Source organism: Lissotriton helveticus, chromosome 3_1, assembly GCF_964261635.1.
Source record: "Lissotriton helveticus chromosome 3_1, aLisHel1.1, whole genome shotgun sequence".
Taxonomy (NCBI): domain Eukaryota; kingdom Metazoa; phylum Chordata; class Amphibia; order Caudata; family Salamandridae; genus Lissotriton; species Lissotriton helveticus.
The window spans coordinates 1,068,452,518-1,068,477,763 of record NC_136061.1 but is presented as its reverse complement, the minus strand read 5'-3'; the positions used below and the strand labels follow the sequence as shown (position 1 = coordinate 1,068,477,763).

Genomic DNA, 25,246 nt, shown 5'->3' with positions numbered 1-25,246 from the left:
ATTAGAATGAGAATGTTTCGTAGTAGGGTAATAAAGAATTTGGTATGAAACATGAAAAGGAGAAGGGAAAAACTGAAGCAAAAACAACATATTGAGAGTGTAGTGATAAAGCATTTGTTGTGATGTGGAAACTAGTTATTTTGGTACTGAAGAGAATGAGAACACTGGTCAAAATAGTTTTATCTATAAAGAGAAAAAGCCAGAGAAAAAGACTCCTTAATAAAAGTAATTTTTGTAAAATCTTCAGAGGAAGATGGAAGCATAAGTCTTGTACTGAGCCATTCTTTAATGGAGAGAGCTACTTGCAAGAGAACACATTAGTGGATGCAGTTGAAACAATTGGCCATTGGTATGAGGTAAAAGATGGTACTCCCATCAGAAAAGAGATGGTTACTAGAAATATAGAGGACTAGGTAGCTGAAGAGGTACAAGGAAGGCGTAGACATGCCCCTGTGTATAAGCGGGAGTGTAGCAGTGTTTGTAGTGTTCGTTAAGACATTTTCTATGACATTTTCCAGGTAAGTGTGAAGCAGAAAGTTGTATGGTTGCAAGGATAAGATCAGAGCACAGTAAGGAAATATGCTAATTTGCAAGGCCATTCACTGGCGTGTCTGTCCTAGAAAGTGTGCACAAATATCTTTCATCATTTCCAAATGTAGACTGTTCATCATTCAAAAATGTGAAACTTAGTTAGAAGATTTTTCTTTGTAAAAGGTCCAGAACTGAGTTTAGGAAAAATGAGCAAAGCACTTTTGCATGGTACAGTATAAGCGGTTGAAAAGGTTTGTGATGCTATACAATTCAGTTTCTTTGGTACTGAAGAAGAGGCTAGGGAAACTTAGGAGTTGGTATGTCCAGGAGCAGAAGAAGAGAACACAAATGTTAGTACTGATAACTTCGCACAAGAAATTGTAAAGTGTAATGCAGTTTCTACAGAGAAACCAAAGAGTACCAAGCAGCAGGTGCTCCTCATATTCATATGTTATTTTGGATTAAAGATAAAATTCAATTTGGAACAGACACAGATGAGTCTGTACTTTCTTTTATAGAGCAGTATGTTACATGTACCATCCAGAAAGTCAGTGATGAAAAAGGCCTTAAGCAGCAAGTTTCAATCACATAGACGTGGGAAATACTGTTGGTGTTAATACAGAGCGAAAGGAAAATTATACACTGAATGCAGTTTTGGATTTCCAAAGGAAGAGTCAAAAGTTACTTGAAAATCACCCAAAATCACTCACAACCCGAGGCGAACAGAGGCCTCAAAATAGATCAAAGACTACAATCCGTGTCATTCTCAACATGCGGATTGCCAAAATGGATATTCAGTCTCTGGCAGACAATTCCATAGATGTTGCTCGTAATGCTACTTCATACATAAAATCCGAAAAGGCAGATGAAGGATATGTGGAAAAAGATTTCTGCTGAAAATTCTTTAATAAAAAACTGTATAGCATCAGTTTGAAGATTCTTTCAAAAAGGGTTGAGTTCAGCTAATTTGTACTTTTAAGTCGAGAGGAATTGTTTGGGCGAGTCTAGGCCTAGCATGCATGCGAAAGAGAGTGTTGAAGTATTTTCCTGAAATTCAGTTCCTTGCAGAATTTGACCCAGAAAGTGCAGATATTGTCAAAACAAACATGTTGGACACCTACTATCCAAAATGGAGTCTACATCTTGAAAATGCATGTCTTTATGAAATACTTCACATCTACAGATATAGAAACGAGACAGAAAATGTAGATGAAGGTAAATTTGCAGTGGCTGGTTGTGATGGTTGTTCAGAATGACATAGCAGAGGCAGCCTAATTAATCATAGAAAACTGAGTTGCCATACTGGTGAAAATCGGAGTTTTTCTCTCTGGCACTTCTACAGCTCTTTAAGTCTTGGCTTTCTGAATCTGAATTACAAGGAGAGTTTTACTGCTACAAAGTCTCTTTCAAAACTGCAAAGGACAGCATTGGGTGTTCAGTATTTCCTAACTATTTGAAAATGTTACATGATAAAAGGGAACAGGAAGAAACAATTGCTGCTGAGATGGCTAAGGAGACTTCACATAGCAGCCAAAGTTCAGGTCCTCTAAGTCAAGATACTCTTGGACAGCCAATAATTAAGAATGAAGCTGCCACTGCAATTAATAGGGTGGACACTACAATGCAACTAGCAAGACAGGAAACTATTGATTTGGAAGAGTTAGTTGTACAGGGGCTTTAAAACATTCTCACCGCCCTTGACAGTTGGCAGACTACTTGCCTTTACCTTGTGGGTGTGGCCGATTTACGGGCCGCCATTTGCGGGGACTGACAGGGATAGGGTAGCGGCCATCTCTGTGAGGGCTCGCTGTGCACGTCGCTCGGACGACGGCATAAAACCATAAGTCAATGGCTCCGCGCAGCGGACGCGCATTGCGGGCGCGCCGTTTACGCGCCGGAGTCACGCCAGAGTCCAGCCCGTCTGCGCCCGTCCGCGAACGACCGGGGCACGGGGCAGGACTCTATGGTGCGACCCATCCTGATACTGCAACAGCCCTAAGTAGTAGCAGAAAACGAATACAATATTCCACATCAGACCTTCTCACACTAGGTAAGCCCCTTTGCAAAGCTTGCCACCATACCATTGATCCTGTCGCAATACCCATATCCTGTAGCCTATGTAACCAATCACTTCCCATAATTCATAAGACTGCAGGAAAAAAAGCCAACTTGAAGATGGTACTCCTAAATTGTAGGTCCATGCCGAAACACAAACTGGAAATTCACGACCTATTAACAAACAAAGAGGTAGATGCCATGTTTCTCACTGAAACATGGCTAGAAGAGTCTTCCTCCCCGGATATTCTGGAAGCCATACCTCCTAAGTACAGCCTTCTAAGAATTGATAGGCAAAAACAACGTGGAGGTGGTCTCGCACTTATCTGTAAGACCGAGTTAGAATGCACACTTACCAAATCCACCATAAGTAATAGTGAATGCGGTATTTTTTGAATCAAAATTGACCCTACCACCACGATCACAGGGCTACTCATTTACAGGCCTCCAGGAAATGCAGCATCTTTCTGCAGCCATCTTATTTGAACAGCCACTCAGTTGGCAGTCAGACATAAAAACTTAGTCATTTTAGGGGATCTTAATCTTCATTTTGAAGACAGAAATTCCAATGAAGCACAATTTCTTATGGCCGCACTTAATTCGTTAGATTTACAACTTCTCTCCACAACCCCCACACACCAAAAGGGACATCTTCTAGACCCAATTTTTGGAAATTGGGATGGCATAAAGACCTCACCCCGATTCCCTTAATCTGGTCTGACCATAGTATGGTGCCTTTTGAGATAGTAAGAACTTCCACTAATACTTTATCTACTAAGCTCCCTCCCCACAAACGACGAAATTGGAAGAGATTCAATACTGAACTCTTTGCCATCAGGCTAGCGGAACAATCTCCACCTATAGGCAATTTCTTGCAAGAGGTCTGGGAAAAATACGAACAATGGTTAGAGGCTGCACTTGATAAAACCGCCCCCTGGACCACCAAACCGCCATCGAGAATAACTAAAACTGCTCCATGGTTCTCAGAAAAGCTCCGAATGGCAAAAGCCCAGTGCAAATCAATAGAGCGGAAGTGGAGAAAAAATTATGCTCCCGAACTTAAAGAAAGCTACAGAATTGAGTTAAAAAAATACCAAAAAATGGTCAGAGCTGAGAAAAGTCAGCATTATAAAAGTAGAATTGAGGAGGCAGAGAATCCTACAAAAGAGATGTTTAGCATCCATAAAGAACTTACTACCCCCAAGCGGTTAGACACTCAAGACACATACTCTGCTGAGATATGTGAAAAAATTGCAGATTTCTTTGTAGATAAAGTAGAAAAAATTCATGCAACCTTTGTAAATAATGATACCCTGGCAAATAGCAACGTAAACAATAACATTATCAAGGTACACAAATCTTCACTTACCAGCTTTACAACCCCGAATAATCAAGACCTATTGAAGATCGTCAATGGAATTCACTCGGGCTCCCCTACTGATATATGCCCTCCAGAGCATTGTAAGGGAATTATGGAAAGTGTGCTGATTGATCATATCAGCTATATGATTACTCTATCCTTTCAGGAAAGCTATGTACCGGAAACTTGGAAAACTGCACAGATGATGCCTCTTAAAAAAAAGCCAAATATCCACCTGTCTCATTTCTCAAATCTGCGGCCTATTTCACTTCTCCCATTCTGTGCCAAAGTCATAGAAAAAGTGGTTAATATACAACTTATGGAGTTCTTGGAGAAAGAAGCTCTCCTCCATCCTTCCCAGTCAGGATTTAGATCGGGCTACTCCACGGAGTCAGCAGTTCTTTATTCGACTGAATACATCCGGAAGATGGTGGACGAGGGCGAGACGGCAGCGTTGGTCCTATTGGACCTAAGTGCAGCATTTGACACCGTGCTGCACTCAACGCTGCTATCTCGCCTCTCGGATCTGGGAGTCAGGGGTCCGGCACTCGCGTGGTTTCGGTCCTTTCTGACTAACAGAACGTTCCAGCTGCACTGCCCACCCTTTAGATCTCCCCCCCGCGGTGTGAGCCATGGGGTTCCACAGGGCTCCAGTCTGAGCCCAACTCTATTTAATATCTATATGGAACCCCTGGCACACGTGGTGGAGAGTTACGGGGTGGGCATTGTTAGCTATGCTGACGACACCCAGCTAGTGTTCAAATTGACGCCGAACTCGAATGAACTGGCCACCAACTTCTCAAACTGTTTGTTGGCTGTTTCTATCTGGATGAACAACAATTGTCTCCGATTGAACGGAGACAAGACAGAAGTTTTAGTGGTGGGAAGAGAGACCTCTATATGGTCTCAGACATGGTGGCCCAGTGAACTGGGCTTACCACCCACTCCCGTAGAAGCGGTCAAAAATCTGGGTGTCATGCTGGACTCAGACCTTTCTGGTAAAACCCAAGTTAACAAAGTTACCGGAAAATGTTTGGGCATTTTAAAAATCCTTCGAAAAATATTAGACTTGATTCCCATTACAGCTAGAAAAACCATAGTCCATGCGCTAATAACACCCCATCTGGACTATGGAAACGCCCTCCTAATAGATCTCAGCCAGAAGGGCCTCCACCAACTACAATGTGTACAAAACACAGCTGCCCGACTGGTGCTAGGCCTCCCTAAAAGAACATCGACCAAATCTGCACTATCCAAACTCCATTGGCTCCCCATTAAAGAAAGGATACAATTCAAAACTCTATGTTATGCCCACCGCATCGCTCAGAATAAAGGCCCCGAATATCTAAAAACCCTTCTCATCACACATCGCCCAACAAGAGATCTTAGATCATCAGGCAAGATGCTATTTAAAATTCCCCGTATCATAAAAGCCAAAATGGGAGGCAGATCCTTTCGACATCTGGCGACTAAATACTGGAATGCCCTCCCTCTCCATCTACGAATGGAACCGTCTGAAGTCAGATTCAGAGCACAATTAAAAACTCATCTATTCCTCAGCCTGTAATTTCCCCGGATGATCTCCACACTTTCTTCCCTCGGGACTGGATGTATTGCAGTTAGCGCGGGGACACACAGCTTTGTGCAGCCAGGCGCTTTACAAATGGCATATTATTATTATTTATTATTACAACTAAATGACGAGCAAAAATGAGAAATATAGGGAGGTGAAAGACAAAGTTGAACATAGAGTCCGCAATGAGAAGAAAGTGTGTGTATGCACATCATTTAAGCTACTATCAGTGGTCAAGCTAGCACTGGCAAAAGCTTTTTAGTTCTCACTGCTTTCCAACAGAAGGCAACATAGATAAATGTGTCATGTGCAGTAACAGCAAACATAATATCAAAGGAATTACTTTACATTAAATGTTGATGCTGAATGTGGAGCAAGAAAAAAACAAGTAGAATCCCAAAAGGTATCCGGTCAAGCTTGTCACAAAGGTGAAGTGTTGAGAGAGCAAAAAAATGTAAAGCCTTTAATCACCGATGATGTGAGAGTGGTCTTAAACTTAATGCTTGCCTGTGTACATTTAAGAATGAAACACATTTTAAAACAGACTAAGATGTCCTATTTGGAGGAAAACACTTGTTTTTGCAGATCTACTGTAACTTACACCTGTAAAAAGACAATCTGTGTTGAAAACACTGCTCCACGATGAAACTCTAAATTCTTTGTGAAGCATTGAGAATGGCAATATTTGACCGTACAGATTTGGGTGGCATTTCAGACTCCATGAGCCACCTGGATCTCGTAGGGCAGTGATACAGTATGCATTCTACATAACGCCGTGTTCTCAAATCGTGGCCGACCACATGGGCTATAACTGCTGTGATCACTGCATTACAAGGCATTTATAAGGCCAAAACATGCGATTTCAACATCTCACACAACTACATGGGCCTGGGGGCTCGGAGCTGGAGAGGATCGGCCGAACACAACCGCTCACACAGGCACCATCTTGCCGGGGCCGGCTCACTAAGGCAACAGTTATTAATATTTTTTGGGTGGAGATTTAAATAGCACAAACTCGACCCGAAGATATCAAGTATCAGGGCGCTTTACATGAGCACTAGTTTTGTTACAGATGGACATATTCATTTTTGTTAGGAGTGGGGAGATTAAGTCATTTGCCCAGAATCACAGGATATTGAGCGTCCCTGCCGAGGCTCGAACCCGGTTCCCCAGCTTCGAGGTCGACCGCTCTAGCTGTAAGGCTACATCCTCCCGCCAACAATGGCAGAACCAGTTCCCTCTGGCCGCCCGCTCCAAGCAAGATCCAAGTGGAGGCAGGAATGGAGGAGCAAAGATAACTGGGCCTAAAAACATTAAAACCATTGAACAGCTCAGTAAGGAGCGATCTCTGAGCCTCTATCACAGCCGATGGGCTTGGAAAAAGGGTCGGATACAGATAGTCCTTCTCAGAATGGGAACCCAACTGGGGATTTAGAACATGACCCAGCTCCTATCAGTGACTCCAGGATTATCATCCCAACTAGTGAGACCGGCTAAGCTCAGGAAGGTGGGGTCAAGGGGCATTAGTAGAGTGGTGGTGAAACATAATCCCCAGGTCAGTGATGAGCTTGATGATTCAGTGATGGGGGAGAATTTCTTTTTGAAACAAAATCGCGAGGCAGAGGCAGCCCTTAACTTGCAAATATGGGACTTACAGCTGGAAAGGAGGTCCTCCTGGGTGCCTCAACTGTAATGTTCCTGTCTCTACCCATTGGGTCTCCAGGACATTTGAATAGCGGCACGTTAGGAAATCATTCTGCTAACGGAGTCTGGGAAATATGCCTGTCCTACTGCGATAAGCTCCCACGCAAACTGCCAATGCAGTTCTTTGAAAGGAAGGGATCCCACTGCCTAACCTCTAAGGGACAAGTAAAGATCAGCTGGCAAAAGATGCCCCCACTATGGATAAAGCCCATAGGAGTAGTGTGGCTCACTGGTTAGAGGCGGCAGGCCTGAGAGCAGAAGTCAGCCCGGGACCAGGGTTCAATTCCCGACGCGGCAGGGTCGTGGACCTTGATCAGCGGACTCGATAATTCTCGCTTCGGTGCTTACTATAATCAGGGGTTCCACTCGGCAACTCTGGGCATTAGCTTGCCTAATCTCCACAACGGCCCCACCAATTCCGGGGATGCCTGGCTCCACCTTGGGGACTCCCAGCAAGGGACCATCCCACAGGGAAAGCCAGGACGGGTTCCCCAGAGTTATACAGCGCCGGGACGCCCCGTTGCTGGGGCAGCTGTGCGCTTTACAAGTATACTACATTTACATTTACATAGCAAACATTTTAGAGCTTTGATTGAGGAAGGAGGCACATGCATAGAAGCCCCTGGATAACTCTCTGGAACTTGGGAATACATTCTTTCCACTTACTGATGGATCGGATACCACTAGTTATGGGGAGTTGGATTTAGAAAGCGACTCATTAATTTCTGGCACAGTCTGAATAGTCTGTCACAAAGGCCTGGTGTGGTTATTAGGCAAGCAACGCATCCTAGGAAAATTAAAGATCAGAGTCAAATCTGAATCCCTACGAAAGTCTCCAATAAGACTGGGCTGATTTCGACATTAAAATCGAAGTACTTCGCAAAACAGCAGGTCAACGTGGAACCTCAGGGCCAAATCCAGACCTCCTTGGGGATGGTGATTCTCGGGCTGCTGCAAATGCTATGGAGGAACCCTATCTGAAGCGAATACTTCGCTCCATTAAGCAACATCATGAAGAGGCTGTTCTTAGCGGCCGGAAGGCTAGGTTAGCCACCAAGAAGCTTCAGGAGGAGATAGAAAAAGGTTTTAGAGTTTGATTTGAGTTTGGAGAGAGGATAACGTCAGTTGAAAGTCAGACTGCAGGACTTGAGTCAGATGTGGGGGTGATCAAAACTTAGTTGCTGAGCGATCTCAAATCAATGACATACAGTGGAAACTGGAGGATTATTAGAACAGAGGAGTAGTAACCTGCAATTTCTTGGCACAGAATACGAGGGGAAGGCAATGATGTCAGGGCATTTATGGTCAACCTGCTGCAGGGGTCCTTTCAAGAAATGGTCTCCTGGAATTGGGAGGTGTAAATCCAGAGAGTGCACCAATTTCCTTTGATGCTGAGGGAGCACATACCCTCACAGGCTAAAAGTCCCAGCAAACCGAGAACCATTATGGTTTGTTTTCGGAACTTTTTGCTTGGCAAGCTGTTTTTGATAAAGCCCGACGTGACCCTAACATAATTTTGATGGTCATTCTTTTTTTTTACAAGACAAGAAGTTTGTCATGTGACATTGGAGAGGAGGTGGCGATTGAGACAGCTAATTCAGCTGTGTCAGGCAATTGGGCGGAAGCATAATTGTTATACGCGGCATGCCTAAAAATTGTTTTTGATAACAGGACTGGGTATTCTCCTCAGAGATCAAGGCCAAGGAGTATATGGAAGAACTGACAGGCAGAACTTGATTGTTATATTCTGAAAGTGACACTCTCACTTGTCTGTATCTAACTTAATATGCACATATGAAATACTCTTTACTCCTAAGATATGTTTCCAGCCTTCTGCTAGTGTGTTGACATTTAGAGGGGCAAGGTGATGTTATCTGTCCTACGCCTGGGTTTCCTTTAGCGTAATCCCTGTAGCTTCATTCACATGAGAATGTGTGAGTTTTGGTGGTTTGGAGCTTGGGAGGAGTGGGAGCACAGCAGCCATTATTCAGACCACTGGACGACTGTTTGCCTCACAGTATAGGTTAGAGAGGTGGGAGTGCTTCGGGGAGGAGGGGGGAGGTGATAGATTGGGCCTTGGGGGTGGATTCCAGTCCACAAGTGGAGAAAAAGACAAGTTACTTACCTTTGGTAAAGCCTTATCTGGTAGAGACATGATCTAGCTGCAGATTGCTTACCTTTGACCTGCCAGGTGTGAGGCTGGATCCGGAAGATTTTTTATAGCAGTACGCCTGCACGCGTGTCGGTCGACTCCGTGTGATGTTGTCGGCATTGTGACATCAGTGCCTTCAATATTACCGCCATTCCTGCGTGTTGATGTCAGTACTTTTCACTACTTTCCACGCCAGAAGCGCGGAGCCATGATGTGACTGACCATGGTGTGTTAAAAAACAACTAGGGCCCTGAAGTGTAACAGCCTTGACGCTAGAAAAAGTTCCGCAGTGCGGGGAGGATGATTGGGTCGGTAAGCAATCTGCGGGTAGATCATGTCTCTACCAGATAAGGAATACCACTCTTTTTGGGTCCAGATGGTGGAGACGCTCCTCTTCTTAAGAAGGGAGTGGAGGTGCATAGAATGTGGGCAAATTAACAGACTGTCCTGAGTGCCACCAAAAAGGCTGTTTGATAGTAAGCAGCCAGTTTGCAGCGGCTCAAACAGTACACACATCAAGAAGGTAAGGATCAAATTAAAGTAAATAGGTGTGCATAATAAAAGGGGAAGGGGGAAACAAAATCCTCTGCACAAGATGGGATTTAAAAAGTGAAAGCTGTCCTGCAGCCAAAGAAAAGCAGATGGGCCCATACTATAGTCCTCCAGAGTGCCCAATGCAGAGCCCTGCTGGGCTAAGGAAAGAATAAACAGGAGAACATTTGACAGAGAGGCAGATAAGGGGTCAATAGACCTTTCTGTACAATATTTACAAAATTTGTTCCATCTGAAGGCGTATACCGACTTTGTGGAGGGACGACTGGCTGCGAGATTAACTACGCAGGCTTTTGTTAGGAGGATGAACAAAAGCGGTCAATGGCCACTGCTCAATCTCCACGCAAGGAGGCGCAGAGTGAACATGTACGGGTGGAGAACCCTCCCCTGCTGGTGCTACAGAAGATCCTCCCGAAGGGGCAGCCTGATCAGAAGATCGATGCTGATTGCCATAAGCTCAGAATACCAGACTCTCCGTGCCCAGTCTCGAACCACAAGAACAACTTGCTCCTGATGTTCTTGAGCACTCTGGGCAGGATTAGTATGGACGGAAAGGCGTACAGGAGGCCTGAGCTCCAGTCGCAATGAAAAGTGTTCCTAAGCGAGAGTCACCATGGAAACTCCAACATTCAAAACTGCTGACATTGAGCGTTCTCTTCTGAGGTGAACAGATCTAACCAAGGCTCCCCCAACGCTGAAAGAGCCCTTGTACGACCTCTGGATGGAAGAGCCACTCGTGATCCACAAGGCAACGGCAGCTGAGTTTCGTACGCTCTGACGTTCAAAGAACTTGCCAGATGTTGAATCACTAGGTAATGCCCTGCTGTACAGACGCAGGGCCTCTTGACATAGTGTCCACAACCCCACACCACCCTGTTTGTTCAAGTACCACATAGCTGTAGTGTTGTCCGTGAACACCTGAACTAGCTTTCCCTTGAATGATGTTAAAAAGGCTTTCAGTGCCAACTGGATCGCACGAAGCTCCAAGAGGTTGATATGGAGCCTGGCTTCTGCTGGCCGCCCCATCCCAGAAGGGGAAACAACCTTTACAATGCACTCATTACATCGCACTACCTTTACATAGCAGTCATTACATCGCAACATCCTTTACATCACATGTCATTGCAACGCAGCCATTACATTGCATGTCACTACAACGCATGTCATTACAATGCATATCACTACAATGCAGGCATTACATCGCAAGTCATTACATCGCATACCATTACAACGCATAGTACCCTTACACTATCCGTCACTTACCCTATTTTTGCCTCACTGGAGTTAGAATAGTAATAATTACCCCTATACTATCCAACACTTACCTTAAATGCAATGTAATGGTATGCATTGTAATGGTTTGAGTTGTAAAGGTATAATGCGATGTAACGGAATGTGTTGTAAAGGTAGTTTCTGAAAATGCGATGTAATGGCATGCTATGTAAAAGATGTATGTATTGTAAATGTATGTATTGTAATGTCATACATTCCCCAGAAGAGGCGCATCCTTCCCTACTTTGAGATCTGGGTGGGAAAGTGAGAGGGGTCTGCCTCTAATCCAATCGCGGTTTGTTAGCCACCACCGCAGACCTTTCGCAGTGCCCTCCGATATCTGAACCAGGTCGGTTCCCACCATTTCCCCGAAGCAGCACCCGCTGGAACTTCAGGTTCCACAGCAGAGCCCGCATGTGCCAACTAGCATCCAGCTTCAGAGTCCTTCTCACTGAAATCCAGGATAGAGGCTGAAACATCAGCATCATAGCCTGAATATCCTAGACCCCCGCTCTGGAGGATAAGCCCAAAACTGCAACCTGTCCAGAATTGCTCCGATAAAAGGAAGTTTTTGAGAGGGAGTCAGGTGTGACTTTGGCACGTTGATAGTGAACCTCAGTAAGTTCAGGAAGTTTGCCTATCTATGGAGGTGGTAGACGACTGCTTGGGACAAGCCCGTCTTCAACAAACAGTCGCCAAGATAGGGCAAGACTGGAATCCCTGATCTTCGCAGATGGGCTGCGCCCACCGCCATCACCTTTGTGAACACCGAGGGGCACTGGTGTGGCCGAAGCTGAGCAAGGCAAACTGAAAGTGCTTGTGTCCCACACTAAAACGCAGATAGCGATGGTGGGCATTCAGGACGAGGATATTAAAGTAGGCGTCCTGGAACTCCAATGCTACCATCCAGTCTCCCGGGTAGACAGGACTTGAGCAAGGGTGAGCATCTTGATCATCTCCTTTTTGAGGAAGTAATTGAGGGCCCTGGAGTTGAGGACAGGACCAAAGCTTAAGCCCTTCTTTGGAACCAGAAAATAGCAGTCTATTTTTGGCCCATGTACCCTCTCTATAGCTTCCTTTTTTCTAAGAGAGTTTTGACTTTCTCGCAGAGTAGGGCGAGGTGATCCTCAGTCAGCCGGTCACGAGTTGGAGGCAATGATGGAGATAGTCTCGAAGAGAAGGGAAGCCCCTTAGGACTATTTGCAACTCCCACGTGTCCAAGGTGATCTCCCGCCAGTGATAGAGATGATGAATGATTCTGCCACTAACTGGATGGGTATAATCCGGGGGGATCGGACTAGGAAGGCTTTGCTGGCTGGAGTAGGGCTGGCACGGTTAGAAGTACCTTCTGTAGCCACGAAAGGAGTGAATAGCAGATACAGGCCTGGATGTTGTGGTGAGGCCTCAGGACTTGGCCGTAGCCTGAGAGTCCTTAAAACGCTTAAGCGCTGCATCTGCTTTGTCTCTGAAGAGACGCGAGCCATCAAAGAGCATGTCTATAAAATCAGACTGGACATCACCAGAAAATCCAGATGTCCTCAGCCAGGCCTGGCGACGTATTGCCACTGTCGAGGAAATCGCTCTGCCTAGCGAGTCTCTTGTGTCCAAACCACAGCAGATGGTGAACTTCTCTGCATCACCCCTGTCTGAAATAGCATGGGAGAGCAGAATCTGGTCCTCCTCAAGACTCTGGGCAGCACCTGCGCAACCGTATCCCATATCGAATGGGAATAACAGCCGAAAAGGCACACAGTGTTCATGGACTGAAATGCTAGGCTGGCGGAAGAGAAATTTCTTCCCAAAGCTTTCCAGCCTTTTGAATTCCCTGTGTGGTAGGGAACACGCCACGGGGAGTGGAAGCATGGACCACCAAGCTTTGTGGGGTGGGGTGGGCGGTGAGGAAGGCTGGGTCGCCAGGTGCAGGGTTATAGCAGCGGGCAATCGTTCTGTTCACAGGAGCCCCTGTACTGGGTTTGGACCAGGTACCCAGAATAATGTCTGCTAAGGGATCTGAGGCAGAGACACCAGGCAGCAAGGCCTCTGTTAAGACATTAGTTTTGACTGCCATCGTAGGAAGCTGTGGGTCCAAGACATAAGCAGCCCTACGCACCACCTTTGAAAAATGATGCCCCCTCCTCCGCAACCAGGTTAGGGGGGAGACAGCATGCCACAACTTGGGAGGTGTCTAGGCAGCTGGCATCATCCAGTTCCTCATGCCAGTCCAGAACTTGAGTTTGCGGGATTTCCAAGGGATCCTGCTGCCCCTTTCAATCCTCATCATCCATTCCTAACCCTTCAGAATAGAGCAGGTTGACCGGCATGGAGCCGTTCTATGCACCGGTGTTCGCCTGACTGGCTCCGTGTCGTCTAGAATGATGGTTGGGGAGGGGCCACTGGTGGGTGCCAGCAACACCGAGGACCTTGGTGTCGGACTCGGTGCCAGGGAAGGTCGCAGAGGTACGACCGGCGTCGGTCCGGACTTGGGTCCAGTAGTAGGCCATGGCCAGAGCCGGAGGAGCGGAACCCCACAGGGTCTCTTTCCTTTGAACCTGCAGGGCCCAAGGGCACGGTGGCAGGATCAGGCCTCCCAAATATGGTGCACATAGTGTCATAGAATTATTTTAGCTGGGTGGGAGTTGCTCCTGGCCCCGGAAAGGGAGGAAAATGCAGAGCAAACACAGGCACCCGCTGCCCGGAGGTGGTCCCCAAACGCCGAGGTTCCTCCATCTCATCATGCGACGGACGAGGTGAAGTAAAACCACCCTTGTGCTTCTTATGGTGCCTCTTACCTGACTGCGATATCTATGAGGAAGAGGACTTTGACCCTCCAGAGCGGTGCTCGGACCTTCCTCCCGACTGGGAGTGGGAATGAGATCGACAAGAAGACCTCCGAAGCACCATACGCCAGGCTGCGATCAGCTTTAGGGTCCACTCGCTCAAAGCCTTCAGCGACATGGCCACGCAGTTGGGACAACACTGTCATGGTCACGCTCCAGGCAACAGAGACCCATGACAGGGGCTATCTCTCTTTGACAGATCTGTGCTGGCTGGCGTGGAATGAAAAGAACAGACGTCAGCATGCCAGAGTGGTGGTTATATTGACGACAAGGACATCACACGGAAAACGAACATGACACGGACGACATCACGCAAAGTCAACTGGCACCATATCCCCCCTCATTTTACTGTACATGAAATCATCAATAAAGTCTAAAATGTTTTTCTTTAAGCATAATAAAACTTGTCTATGTTATATGAGTTAATGGGACTCATTTTATCAATAGAGAAGGATGGTGAATGGCTCAGTCTTGCCAGGATCAGAATGCACGATGTGAAGGTTTCACACAGTTCACTGCAATGAGTGCTTAACACTAGGATGGGTGGTAAACTTTGCTCCGTCTGAGGAGTTTGCGGAGTTTTTCCTACTGGAGCGCAAAGTTCCGGAAAAACTCTGCCAACCGCCCCATTGCGGAGCTGTTCTCGTGTGATGCTCGTCAACGTTAGGTTAGCGAGTAAGAAAATTGAGAGCGAGTATGCGATTTCTCGACGTGGGCCGTCGCTACCACTCATGTTGAGAAAGTGCCCCTCACACTGAGAAAGTGCCTCATGCTGAGAAAGCTGCCGCTCATGCTGAGAAAGTAGCCGCTCGCGCTGTGAAAGCTGCCGCTCGCGCTGAGGAAGATGCCGCTCGCGCTGAGGAAGATGCCGCTCGCGCTGAGGAAGAAGCCGCTTGCGCTGAGGAAGATGCCACTCACGCTGAGGAAGATGCCGCTCGCGTTGAGGAAGATGCCGCTCACGCTGAGGAAGATGCCACTCACGCTGAGGAAGATGCCACTCACGCTGAGGAAGATGCCACTCACGCTGAGAAAGATGCCGCTCACGCTGAGAAAGATGCCGCTCACGCTGAGAAAGATGCCGCTCACGCTGAGGAAGATACCGCCTGAGTAGAAAATCTACTTGAGTGGCAGGAAGGAGCAGCACCCTGTGGCGGGTGGCGTGGTGCAGTTCGTACTGATTTTACAATGCAGGGCTAGCTCTTGGCCCTAGAAGCGCGAGCAGTGCCCCGTATCGAAATTCTGCCGCTTGCGAAACTCTGTGGAATCTCAGAGTTTTTAGGTAACTCAGTGGAATTCCACGGATTGAAAGTTACACCCACCCTTACTTAACATCCATAGTTTACCAGTTTAAAACCACATTGAAGTATATTAAGAAGTAAGGGATGAAATGCTTGAATTAATCTCAGTCAATGGTAATTACTCAGGCTGCCATTAATTTGTACACCATGCCACCTTAGTTTGGACTCAGCTATATGCAAATCAGTCTGGGCCCTGCTTCAATGGGGACAATCCAGCCTGAACTGTTCTTCCCCGGGAAAAAAGCAGCTCATTGCCGGATTTGCTCTTATTAGGGCTCATCAGTCAGGTATAGCATCGTTCAAGTTGCACAGTGCGTATGGGACACACGTCTGGGCATATTCGTCCCACTCAGAGCGTCACTCTGAAGTAAATAAAAAAGGGACCGATGTAATGTTTGGAATATCTCAGTGAATTGGAATTACTCTGGGCTACATCCCCGTCTATTGTTATTTTGCATACCATGCCACCTCTAGTTTGGACCAAGCCATATGCAAATCAGTCTTGACCCTGTACCAATAGGAACAGTCTGGCCTGGCATTTTTGGCTGGGCTATTGCTATTGGAGCAGGTTTAAGACTGATTTGCATATGGCTGGGTCCACACTATTGTGGCATGGTGTGCAAAATAATAATAGACTGGGATGCGACCCAACTAATCACCAGGGACAGATTCATTTAAGCATTGCATCCGTCACTTTTTGGTACACTTTAGTGTGTCGCCCTCGGTTGGACGGGTCTGCCCAGACATGGGTCCTATGCACACTGGTCACTGGAAACTAGTTACAGCTGGCTCATGAGTCCTAATTGGGGCAAAACTGGGTTGATTGTATTGTGGTTCATGGAGGACCTGGATGGGCCAAGAATGTGGTAGCATAGTGTGCAAAATAACTATGGACTAGGATGCAGCCTAAGCAATTACCAGCGGCGGAGATTAATTCAAGCATTCCATCCATCACTTTTTGGTTTACTTTGGTTTGAAAACACAGGACGAATTTGTGCTATTGCAGTAAGTCAAGGCCTTGCATATTATGTATGCCTTTATTTTCATTTGATGCAAAACAACTGTAATTGACAGTATTAATCAAAGCTTGCATCAGCTTTTCCTTGAAGTCCTCAAGAACCAAGTTATGCCAGTCCCACCTCCATCTTTTCATACAACCATAGGCATAGCCAATCGTTGTTGCATTTGGGACCTTATAAGTGCTTAGCCATACAGCACATTTTCCTGTGCCGCCAGGGATTGAACAGCAATACAATTACCATCACAGTGTGATTCAGGAATACATACTTGTCTAAGGGAACATTTATGGACACATTCCAAGGCTTTTTAACGCACAGACAGAAAGACAAGTCCCTCAATGCCAGTCACAGTACTGTAACATTCTATGTGCGACTGCATTACTTGGGTACTGTACAGCCCATGAAAAAATGCAGTGCAGTACTTTCGAATGGCGGAGACGTCACATCCCTCCTGCCCCAGAGGCCTCTATTCACCAGGACCCCTTTTCACAATTTTCCATTCAAAACATTGCTCACACCATCCGTTTGCTAGCAAGTCCTCGGCCCCACCCTGTGTTCCAGAATCCTGGGTATAGGAGCAATGAACATAGCACCAGTAGCAAAATGCTCCCATTTGTTAGGGACAGCATCACTTAATCTCCGCACACCTAAAGACAAAAGAATTAACCTGACTTTGTATAATTTAACTGGCGATTTGTGAAGCACTCCAATATCTTCGGGTTAGTCAAGTTTGCGCTCGATAAAAATAACCCCAAAAATTCATTGTGTAATGTAACTAGCACTCATGTAATGCGCTCCAACACCTTCGGGTTGCTCGAGTGCACATTATATAATAAGAATGTCTCAGAGTCTCTGGGGAGCTGCCTTGAATTTACTTTGAAATTAGAGCTCTGAGAGGAGGATGAAAAGAGGAAGAGGCAGCGGGGCAGGCATGCAGCAACATGGGAGGAGGTGGGAGGGACGAATGCTGCTCCCATTCATCAGGTAAAGGGAAATAATTAAATGTAAATCAAATGCAAAGCTCTTAAATACCCTTGGGTCAGTTGAGTTCACGCTCTATAAAAATGCCCCCAGAAATGAACCTGACATTGTGTAATGTAACTAGAGCTCGTGTAAAGCGCTACAACACCTTTGGGTCGCTCGAGTTCACATTATATAAACAAGCGTTAGAGAAAACGTGATAGTAGTTGCCCAAGCCTTGGCCTTAACTGTGCTGCAGGGTTGGGCTGGTGACGGCCCGGGGACCGAGTCTCGCAAAAGCAACAAGCATTAAAGCGGGAGGGGTTTGGGGAAATCCATGCACCATGAAGTCAGAGAAAATGAAAGAATCTATTTCGAAACAGTGTCTAGCATTTGACATTTCATTTTGATATTTGAATGGGACGGGGGGTTAGGTGGCTAAAGCTGAACCACCAAAGACAGGCAAACCATGACATGAGCAGGAATCAAAGAAAAATATAGTCCCTGAAATGAACACAAACACAGAAGCCTAATGTTAACAGTAAGTAATTGGGAGATACCCTGTGGGAGGAAACCAAACACAAAAGGAGAGACAAAGAGGAAGGATTAACCACAAGCAAGCAAGCATTTTTGAAAGACAATCAAAGGGATGAATAAAAAGGCAAGAGGCTGGTTGCAAGCCCATAGAGTGATTATAGCACATCTGCCACCTAGGTTCGATGTAATGAGCTTTCAAAAGATATCAATCACTAGGTAAGTGGGGGGATGGAAAACACACATCTTGTCAGCGAGGAACAATTCATCTTTGGAGGAAAAGCAAGTCAGATCTTTTACAAGCAGATGCAAGTGGAAACAGTTAATGGTAGAAATGGTTCAAAACCGAAACACCCTTTGCATTGCACGTTCATACAACATAGCAACATCTAATGCCTTGTAGATACACAGCCTTTTCTTGGAATCTTTCATAACATAACCTTTCCATGCATTGAGCACAATACTTTTAATCTTTTTTGCCTTTTGTGTGACAGTTCACAAGGTAAAGTAAGCTATGGAAAGACATACTATGTCCAAGATAACGTTAAAAATATATATTTGGGACAAAGGTCCAGTCTTCCAGGCACATTAAAACAGGAAATTTATAACCGGAGATGACTCAGTGGCTGAGAAAAGGCATTACCATTTGAAGGGCAGCGAGTGTCATACGCCACAGAAGACAATACACCTGAGCAGCTCTAGTCTACAACGATGAATGTTGCAATTAGATATAAAAGTTACAAAAAAAAGAACGATAGAACCTGGTAACATGTCCTTGGGGGACAGTACTAATGGGATAATTCACACATGCTTCTATATAGCTCTAAACAGAAGTGGGATATAGCTGTTTTTGGAAACCCACTTGTGTCCTTCCCCCTTCTTGTCCCTTGGCACCCCCGAGTAGCTGGGACATGCACCAGCATTCCATAACACATCCATTCTAGCTGAGCAGCAAGGCAGAGAAGAAGGGAAGATGCATAGCACTGAATTCTAGATACAACATACATCCATTTTTAAAAATGCAACTAGATTTTCAGAGAGATTCTGATCTTGTGGGTTAGTACATTACTAAAGGCTGGAGTTGCTATTTGTGTAGTTAACTCACTGTGATAGCAATTGAAAAGCTAACTTACTTGTTAGTTCAATACAAAATAAAAAAATATTGGTTCAAATGATCACTTTTTTCATTCGTAAGGTGAAGATGCCCGTTTTCTTTCATAATGACAAATGTTTGTTAAAAATTATTTTCATCAATCGGTGTAATCTTTTACAAAATAGTGCAGTTAGAATATATGTTTACAAATAAAACATATAATTTGTTAAACAAATACGATATGAAAGACTTTGGCCTTTAGAAATTTCGGGCTTCTGAGTTTAACATAATTTAGGGGGACATTTCTACTATATAGAAGATTTATCCAATTTCATTTATGCAATCACACAAAGAACAATATAATTTCTGTACAAAAAGTGAATGTTTATTGTACATTGACATATTTTAGAATATTTACAGAAAGTTAAGATATGTGGAGTATAGGTATGCAGTGTTTAACCAAAAAGAATGAGTAAGAACAACCGCTATAATTTAAGCACTTTTTCAACACGAATTCTGTTTTATGTTGCTACAATCACACAGTTTACAATTGGCTTTATTGCAGCCATACCTTACCTTATGACATATATCAATTGCATCAACATATCTTTTTGCTTTCAAGTAGTTAAATGCCAGCTTGTACCCTGTAAAAAGACAAAGGGAAATATGCATGTCATTAAATAGAAACTGCAGTATTGGAAATCGGATGCAATTAAGATTGTTTAAAATATCACCTGACAATTAAGCAGACAGTCAATATACTTTAATTTCCGTCAAAATAAGACCATAAAAAGACATCATACAAAATCATTTTAAAACCAAAAACGTATAATAATCACAAAACAATTTAAAAATTGTACAAAATGTGCAAATTAAGCAGTCCTGATTAGTGTCCAGGTAAATGGAAATGGTAGATACCAATACTATTAATAACTTGGGGGGCACTGTGCATTTTTACAGCAATTTGGTCATTTCGTAGTGCTGCAAATAATGTGTTCGTATTATCCAGTTATGTGGTACAAATTTAATCCCCTTAGAGGGATGTAAGGCTGAGTCAGGCCTACAGGAATTCAAGTCTTTCAGTGGGGTTTACACAAAGATCTGAACAGTAAGTCCTTAATTCATCAAGCTATTTTACCTCCTTGGGTGTAATATGTGCTATCACATGTTATGAAATACCATTGGTGCAAAAATATTATTTTAGCAAGGAGGAAAACTGTATAAAGCAACTGTTGAAAATCAGATTTAATTCTGAGCAATTTCCTTGAAAATAAAGTTTAATTTAATTGAAGAACAAGTTATTTACCATTGGTAACGCACTATCTGGTAAATTAAAGACTAGCTAGCTGCAGATTCCTTCACTAAGACGAATACCAAGGAGCCAGACCGGATTCGGAAGATTTTTGAGAAGTAGCCCTGTGCGCCGGGAGTTAGTGCCATTCAGCTCTGCATAGCATTGTCTGAAGTGGAAGTGACATGTGCGGTACCTAAATAGGTGTTACCTCGGCACAATGACGTCAGTTAATTTCACAACTCTCCATGCCAGCAGTGTGTGGGCACGATGAGCATTGACTACTGGTGTGACAAACTAAGGCCCTGAAAAGGGTGTTTCCTACATCATAATCAGTCCGCAGAGCGGGACGATGGGGGGTTGGTAAGGAATCTGCAGCTAGAGTCTCTACCAGATTAGGCCTTACTGAAAGTACTGCAACTTGTTCATCTAATATAGCCTTCTAGCCGCAGTTCCCTTACCACAGAATAGACACCCAAACAATACCTTCCTGGAGGTGGAACTCCGAATCTAATCAGATGAGAAAGTCCTGCAGGACCGAACGGGTGAAGTGCCCATCACGACAGACCTGACTGTCCAGGCAGTAGTGTTTGGTGAATGTGTGTGGTGAGGTCCACATTGCTGCCTGACAGATGTCCAAGACTGGGACGCAGAGTGCTAATGCAGTGGTTGCAGCCTTTGCTCTGGTGGAGTGAGCTTGCAAGCTCTCAGGGGGCTGCTTCTTGGCCAACACAGCCTTTGCTTTTTGCTCCTACATAGCCTGCAAAGAGTTGATTGTCAACCCAGAATGTGGTCAAGGTAGAACAACACTGTTTGGGTCCAGATGGTGGACTCTCTCTTCCTCGTTGGAAGGAAGAGGCAGAGCAAAGAAAGTAGGCAGAGTGATGGTTTGGTCTATCTGGAAAGGAGTCACAACCTTTCAGAAGGAAGGAGGCACATGTCCAGAGAACCGACTTGTCCAGATATAAGGTGGTGTGAGGAGGGTGCTCAGAAACGCTTGTAATTCGCTGACCATCCTAGCCAATGTTATGGCCACCAGAAAAGCATTTTTGATAGTCAAGAGCTAAAGAAAACAATTTTGCAGAGGCTTGAAGAACCAGGTCGAGGTCCCAATGAGGCATGATAAAAGAACAGGAGGAAACATATGTTGCAGGCCTCTAAGAACCTAGCCACTACAGGTTACTTACAGAGAGAAGGCTGGTCTGCCAACCACAAGAATGCCAAGATGGCATAAAGGTAACCCTTTAACTGTGTCCTGAGCAGAGCCCTGATGGGCCAAAAACAATGTGAACATTAAAACTTCAGATAAAGGTGCAGAGAGTAGGTCAATGGTGTGGGAAACACACCAAGGCATAAACTTGTCCCAATGGCAGATGTTCACCGACTTGGTGGAGGGGCACCTGGCTGTCAAGATAATATAATAATCAACTGGTAGGGAGGAGGGATTTCTGTCCATTCAGTTCCCCATTTCAATATTCCAATAATCATATAGTTGAATGGACACTTGTAACTGCATAACCATTGGTTAAAATGGAACACCCTCATAAACGCTATGTTTTACGAATGCGGTGTATATCTATTTTCCGCCCCACATTAGCGTTGTTGGCATTATCATTGGGTGTCAATTTGTGCTATATGCCAGCCTCATCCAGAGGCAACCTCTGGTTTAGTAGCAGTGTCCAGAGAATGAGGGGCACCCCCAAAAAAATTGAGGTGGAGAAAAAGTGAAAATTGAAAAACTTAAAAAACAGAATCTATCCAGGATCAACTTTAATATAAAAAGGTTAGGCTCTGTTGTTAAAAATTATGGTGGGTATAGTATATGGATCAAGTTACTGGGTCCAGTTATACCACTTAACTTCTGTCAACATGTTTCTGCTCCTTCACGCCCAGCCGGGTCTCTAGAGCATTCGTCAGGGGGCAGAGTCAGCACTAGTCCGGCAACCTACGCCACACGCGGGTAAGAATGGCGTCTTGCGCTTTATCCTTCGTGATACGTGAAGGAATTGAGAGCGAGCTAAAGATTAAGGGCCAGATGTAGGTAGGCATTTACCGGTCGGTAACGGCCGAATTCGGCCGTTACCGACCGGTAAATGGAATTTGAGATGTAGGGGCAGATATTTACCGAATCGGTATTTTTACCGATTCGGTAAATTTGATATGTAGGTGGGACTCTTCAGAGTCCCAAAGGCCCTACAAAATCGGTATTTTACCATCAAATACTATTTGATGGTAAAATACCGATTCCGGTGTGCATGCACATGTGTGCATGCACACCTATGCCATATGACAGGCATACCTGCCCTTAGGGCAGGTATGCCTGCCACATGGCACCCGAGCCTCTTTTGGGGGTGCCAGAGGGTGTCAAAGTGACACCCCCCTGCACCCTTGTGACATTCGGTATTTACCGATTCGGTAAATACCGATTTGGTAATGCCCATTCATTCCTATGGGCTTCAAAGCCCATAGGAATGAATGGGCATTTACCGGTCGGTATTTACCGAATCAGTAAATACCGATTTTTACCGATTCGGTAAAAAAACATCTGGATGTACCTACATCTCCCTGCTTCTATTTTACCGATTCATAAATACCGAATCGGTATGATTCGGTATTTATGAGTCTGTAAAATAGAATTACCTACATCTGGCCCTAAGTGTTTTTAGTGGAAATACACTTATGAATACTGCACAAGTTGTGTAAGTGATTCTATGTTTGTTTGTCCTGACGAATGCTCTAGAGACCCGGCTGGGCGGAAAATAGATATACACCGCATTCGTAAAACATAGCGTTTATGAGGGTGTTCCATTTTAACCAATGGTTATGCAGTTACAAGTGTCCATTCACCTATATGATTATTGGAATGTCAAGATAATATTACAGACTTTGGGAAAAAGGTAGAAAGCTGATAGCAGTCACATCATAGTGTCCACGCATGAGGGTGCCCAGGTTCGGTCGCAAAACCCTCACCTGTTGCTGCGACAGAAGATCCTCTCAAAGGGGCAGCTTGACTGGCGAACAGATGGTCATGCTCAACAGCTCAGGGTACCAGACTCTCCGTGCCAAATCTGGAGCCACAAGAATGACTTGGGCCTGGTCAGAGTCAGGAATAACTATGGCGGCGGGGGCATCAGTACTGGGGCGAGCGTTGAGGAAGGACTCGATCTCGCAGATGGCTCAGCTCCGGATCTAGCAGGGGATCCTTGGGGCCTAACCAGCACTAAGGGCGAACCCATCGGCTCCAGAAGGGGCCCCTCCTGTGCTCACAGGACCTGAAGGAGCTCAAAAGGGGATACCTAAATTTGAGACGCATGGCCTCATAAACCTCTTTCAGCTGGGAGGGGGTCACTCTAGAAAAATCAGGGTAGTGCAGAGCGGATCCGGGTTCAGGTTCTACCGCCTCATGGGTACTGGAGTGAACTCCCGCGTTTCATTGGAAAACTTCGATGGATGCGGCAAAGTTGAAGATCGCTTCCACTTCTTGGATTTCTTGTGTCTCTGGGATTTACTGGACTTCCCCAATGACTTGGAGTGTAGCGATGAGCGTCAGGAAGGGCTTTCCTAACGGTCCCAGGACATCGAGCGTCATGGAGTCGGCCGATGTCCGGCATCAAGGAGCTTGAAAAATCGCTACCTCAGCACCTTGGGATACTACCTCAGTAGTTCTTGCAGGTTTTGAAGTTGTGGTAAACACAAGGAGATGAAGGATGGAGCACTGAAACTTTTCAGACACCCCATCATTCATTAACTCACTGCACCACCTCAGTTCAGACCCAGCTATATGCAAATCAGTCTTGAGCCTGTGCCTAATGGGAACAGTCCAGCCCGAACTGCCAAGCTAGGTCTTCCCTGAACCGGAAACAAGCCTCCTGTGACCAGTTTCTGGGTAACACCCTTCATCAGCCAGGCTAGCTTGAATCCAGGGTCTGGACTGTTCCCTTGAAGTTGTGGTCCCATTCGAAACATCACAAACACACCACGTATGGATCTGTCACTGACATTTGCATGTGACAGGCCCCACATGATTTGAAACTAACCGGTTCCTCGGGTGACATACTGAACACCAGGAAAATCTCAAAAAAGGTCAACTAAACATTGAAAAATCCAGCCAAAAAAAGGTAACGAGGGGTTCCTCAGATTGGATCAGTGCTATCTGCTGTGGAAAAGAAATAACTGATGTATGCATGCTGAGGGGGTGCCTATAAAGGTACCACGCACATCACTTTCGGTGGGGAAAAAGACACACTGAGCCAAACGATACCACCTACTGGTGCGCAGGGATACTGCTTGAAAATCTTCCACATCCAGTCTGACGCCTGGTGATTATTCTAAGGTAAGGAATCTGCGGCTAGAAATCTCTAACAGATAAAATTAACACATTCAGTCCGTTATTGCAGGACTATCTAGCCCCAAATTTGGCGTACGTTTTCAATACACTATAAAATTATGTTTTCAACTGTGTAGAAAATTACAAATATCCTCCCTAAAGACTGATTGCCACTCTAATCTTGTCCAATTAAAACAAACTCTGCTCTTGATTTATCTATTATTTAACAAAAGTTCAGTTTAAAGAATTGCTAAACATGTCTGCTGGTCTTTTTCTTACAAACATAATATTACGATACTCCTCTGAGCCGCTATGATAGTTTACGGACAGCCTGCGTCTTGATTCTCAGATAGAAAACAAATACATCAAAGGACTGTGGTGGGCAAATGAGTGGTCTATTATAGGTATTACTTCTTTCCCATGCTGTGTTAAATTACTACTGAAGGAGCTCCAGGATGAAACACACATCCTTTCTATAAATGTTTGATTTTTTAACATGGCAGAGATATTAACTACAGAACAATGGAACAATGGAACAATGGAAATACAAAAACTCATTCTTGCACATCCAACCTCGGAACCACCAAACATGTAAAGCACGCATGGACCTGTCAGCCGCCTTCGACGCGGTCTGCCACCACACACTACGAACACGCCTCCACAACGCCAGGATCCAAGAGAAGGCCCT

General features: G+C 45.1%; 1 protein-coding gene across 1 annotated transcript in view; it reads right to left on the bottom strand.

Annotated features, from left to right (window-relative positions):
- Nucleotides 1-25,246, bottom strand: part of TTC21B (tetratricopeptide repeat domain 21B) — a 557,120-nt gene that overhangs the window by 55,922 nt on the left and 475,952 nt on the right. Inside the window, exon 28 of the mRNA XM_078683845.1 lies at nucleotides 19,517-19,584. Within this exon, the coding sequence (XP_078539971.1) occupies nucleotides 19,517-19,584 (68 nt within the window). The remainder of the gene's footprint in view (nucleotides 1-19,516; nucleotides 19,585-25,246) is intronic.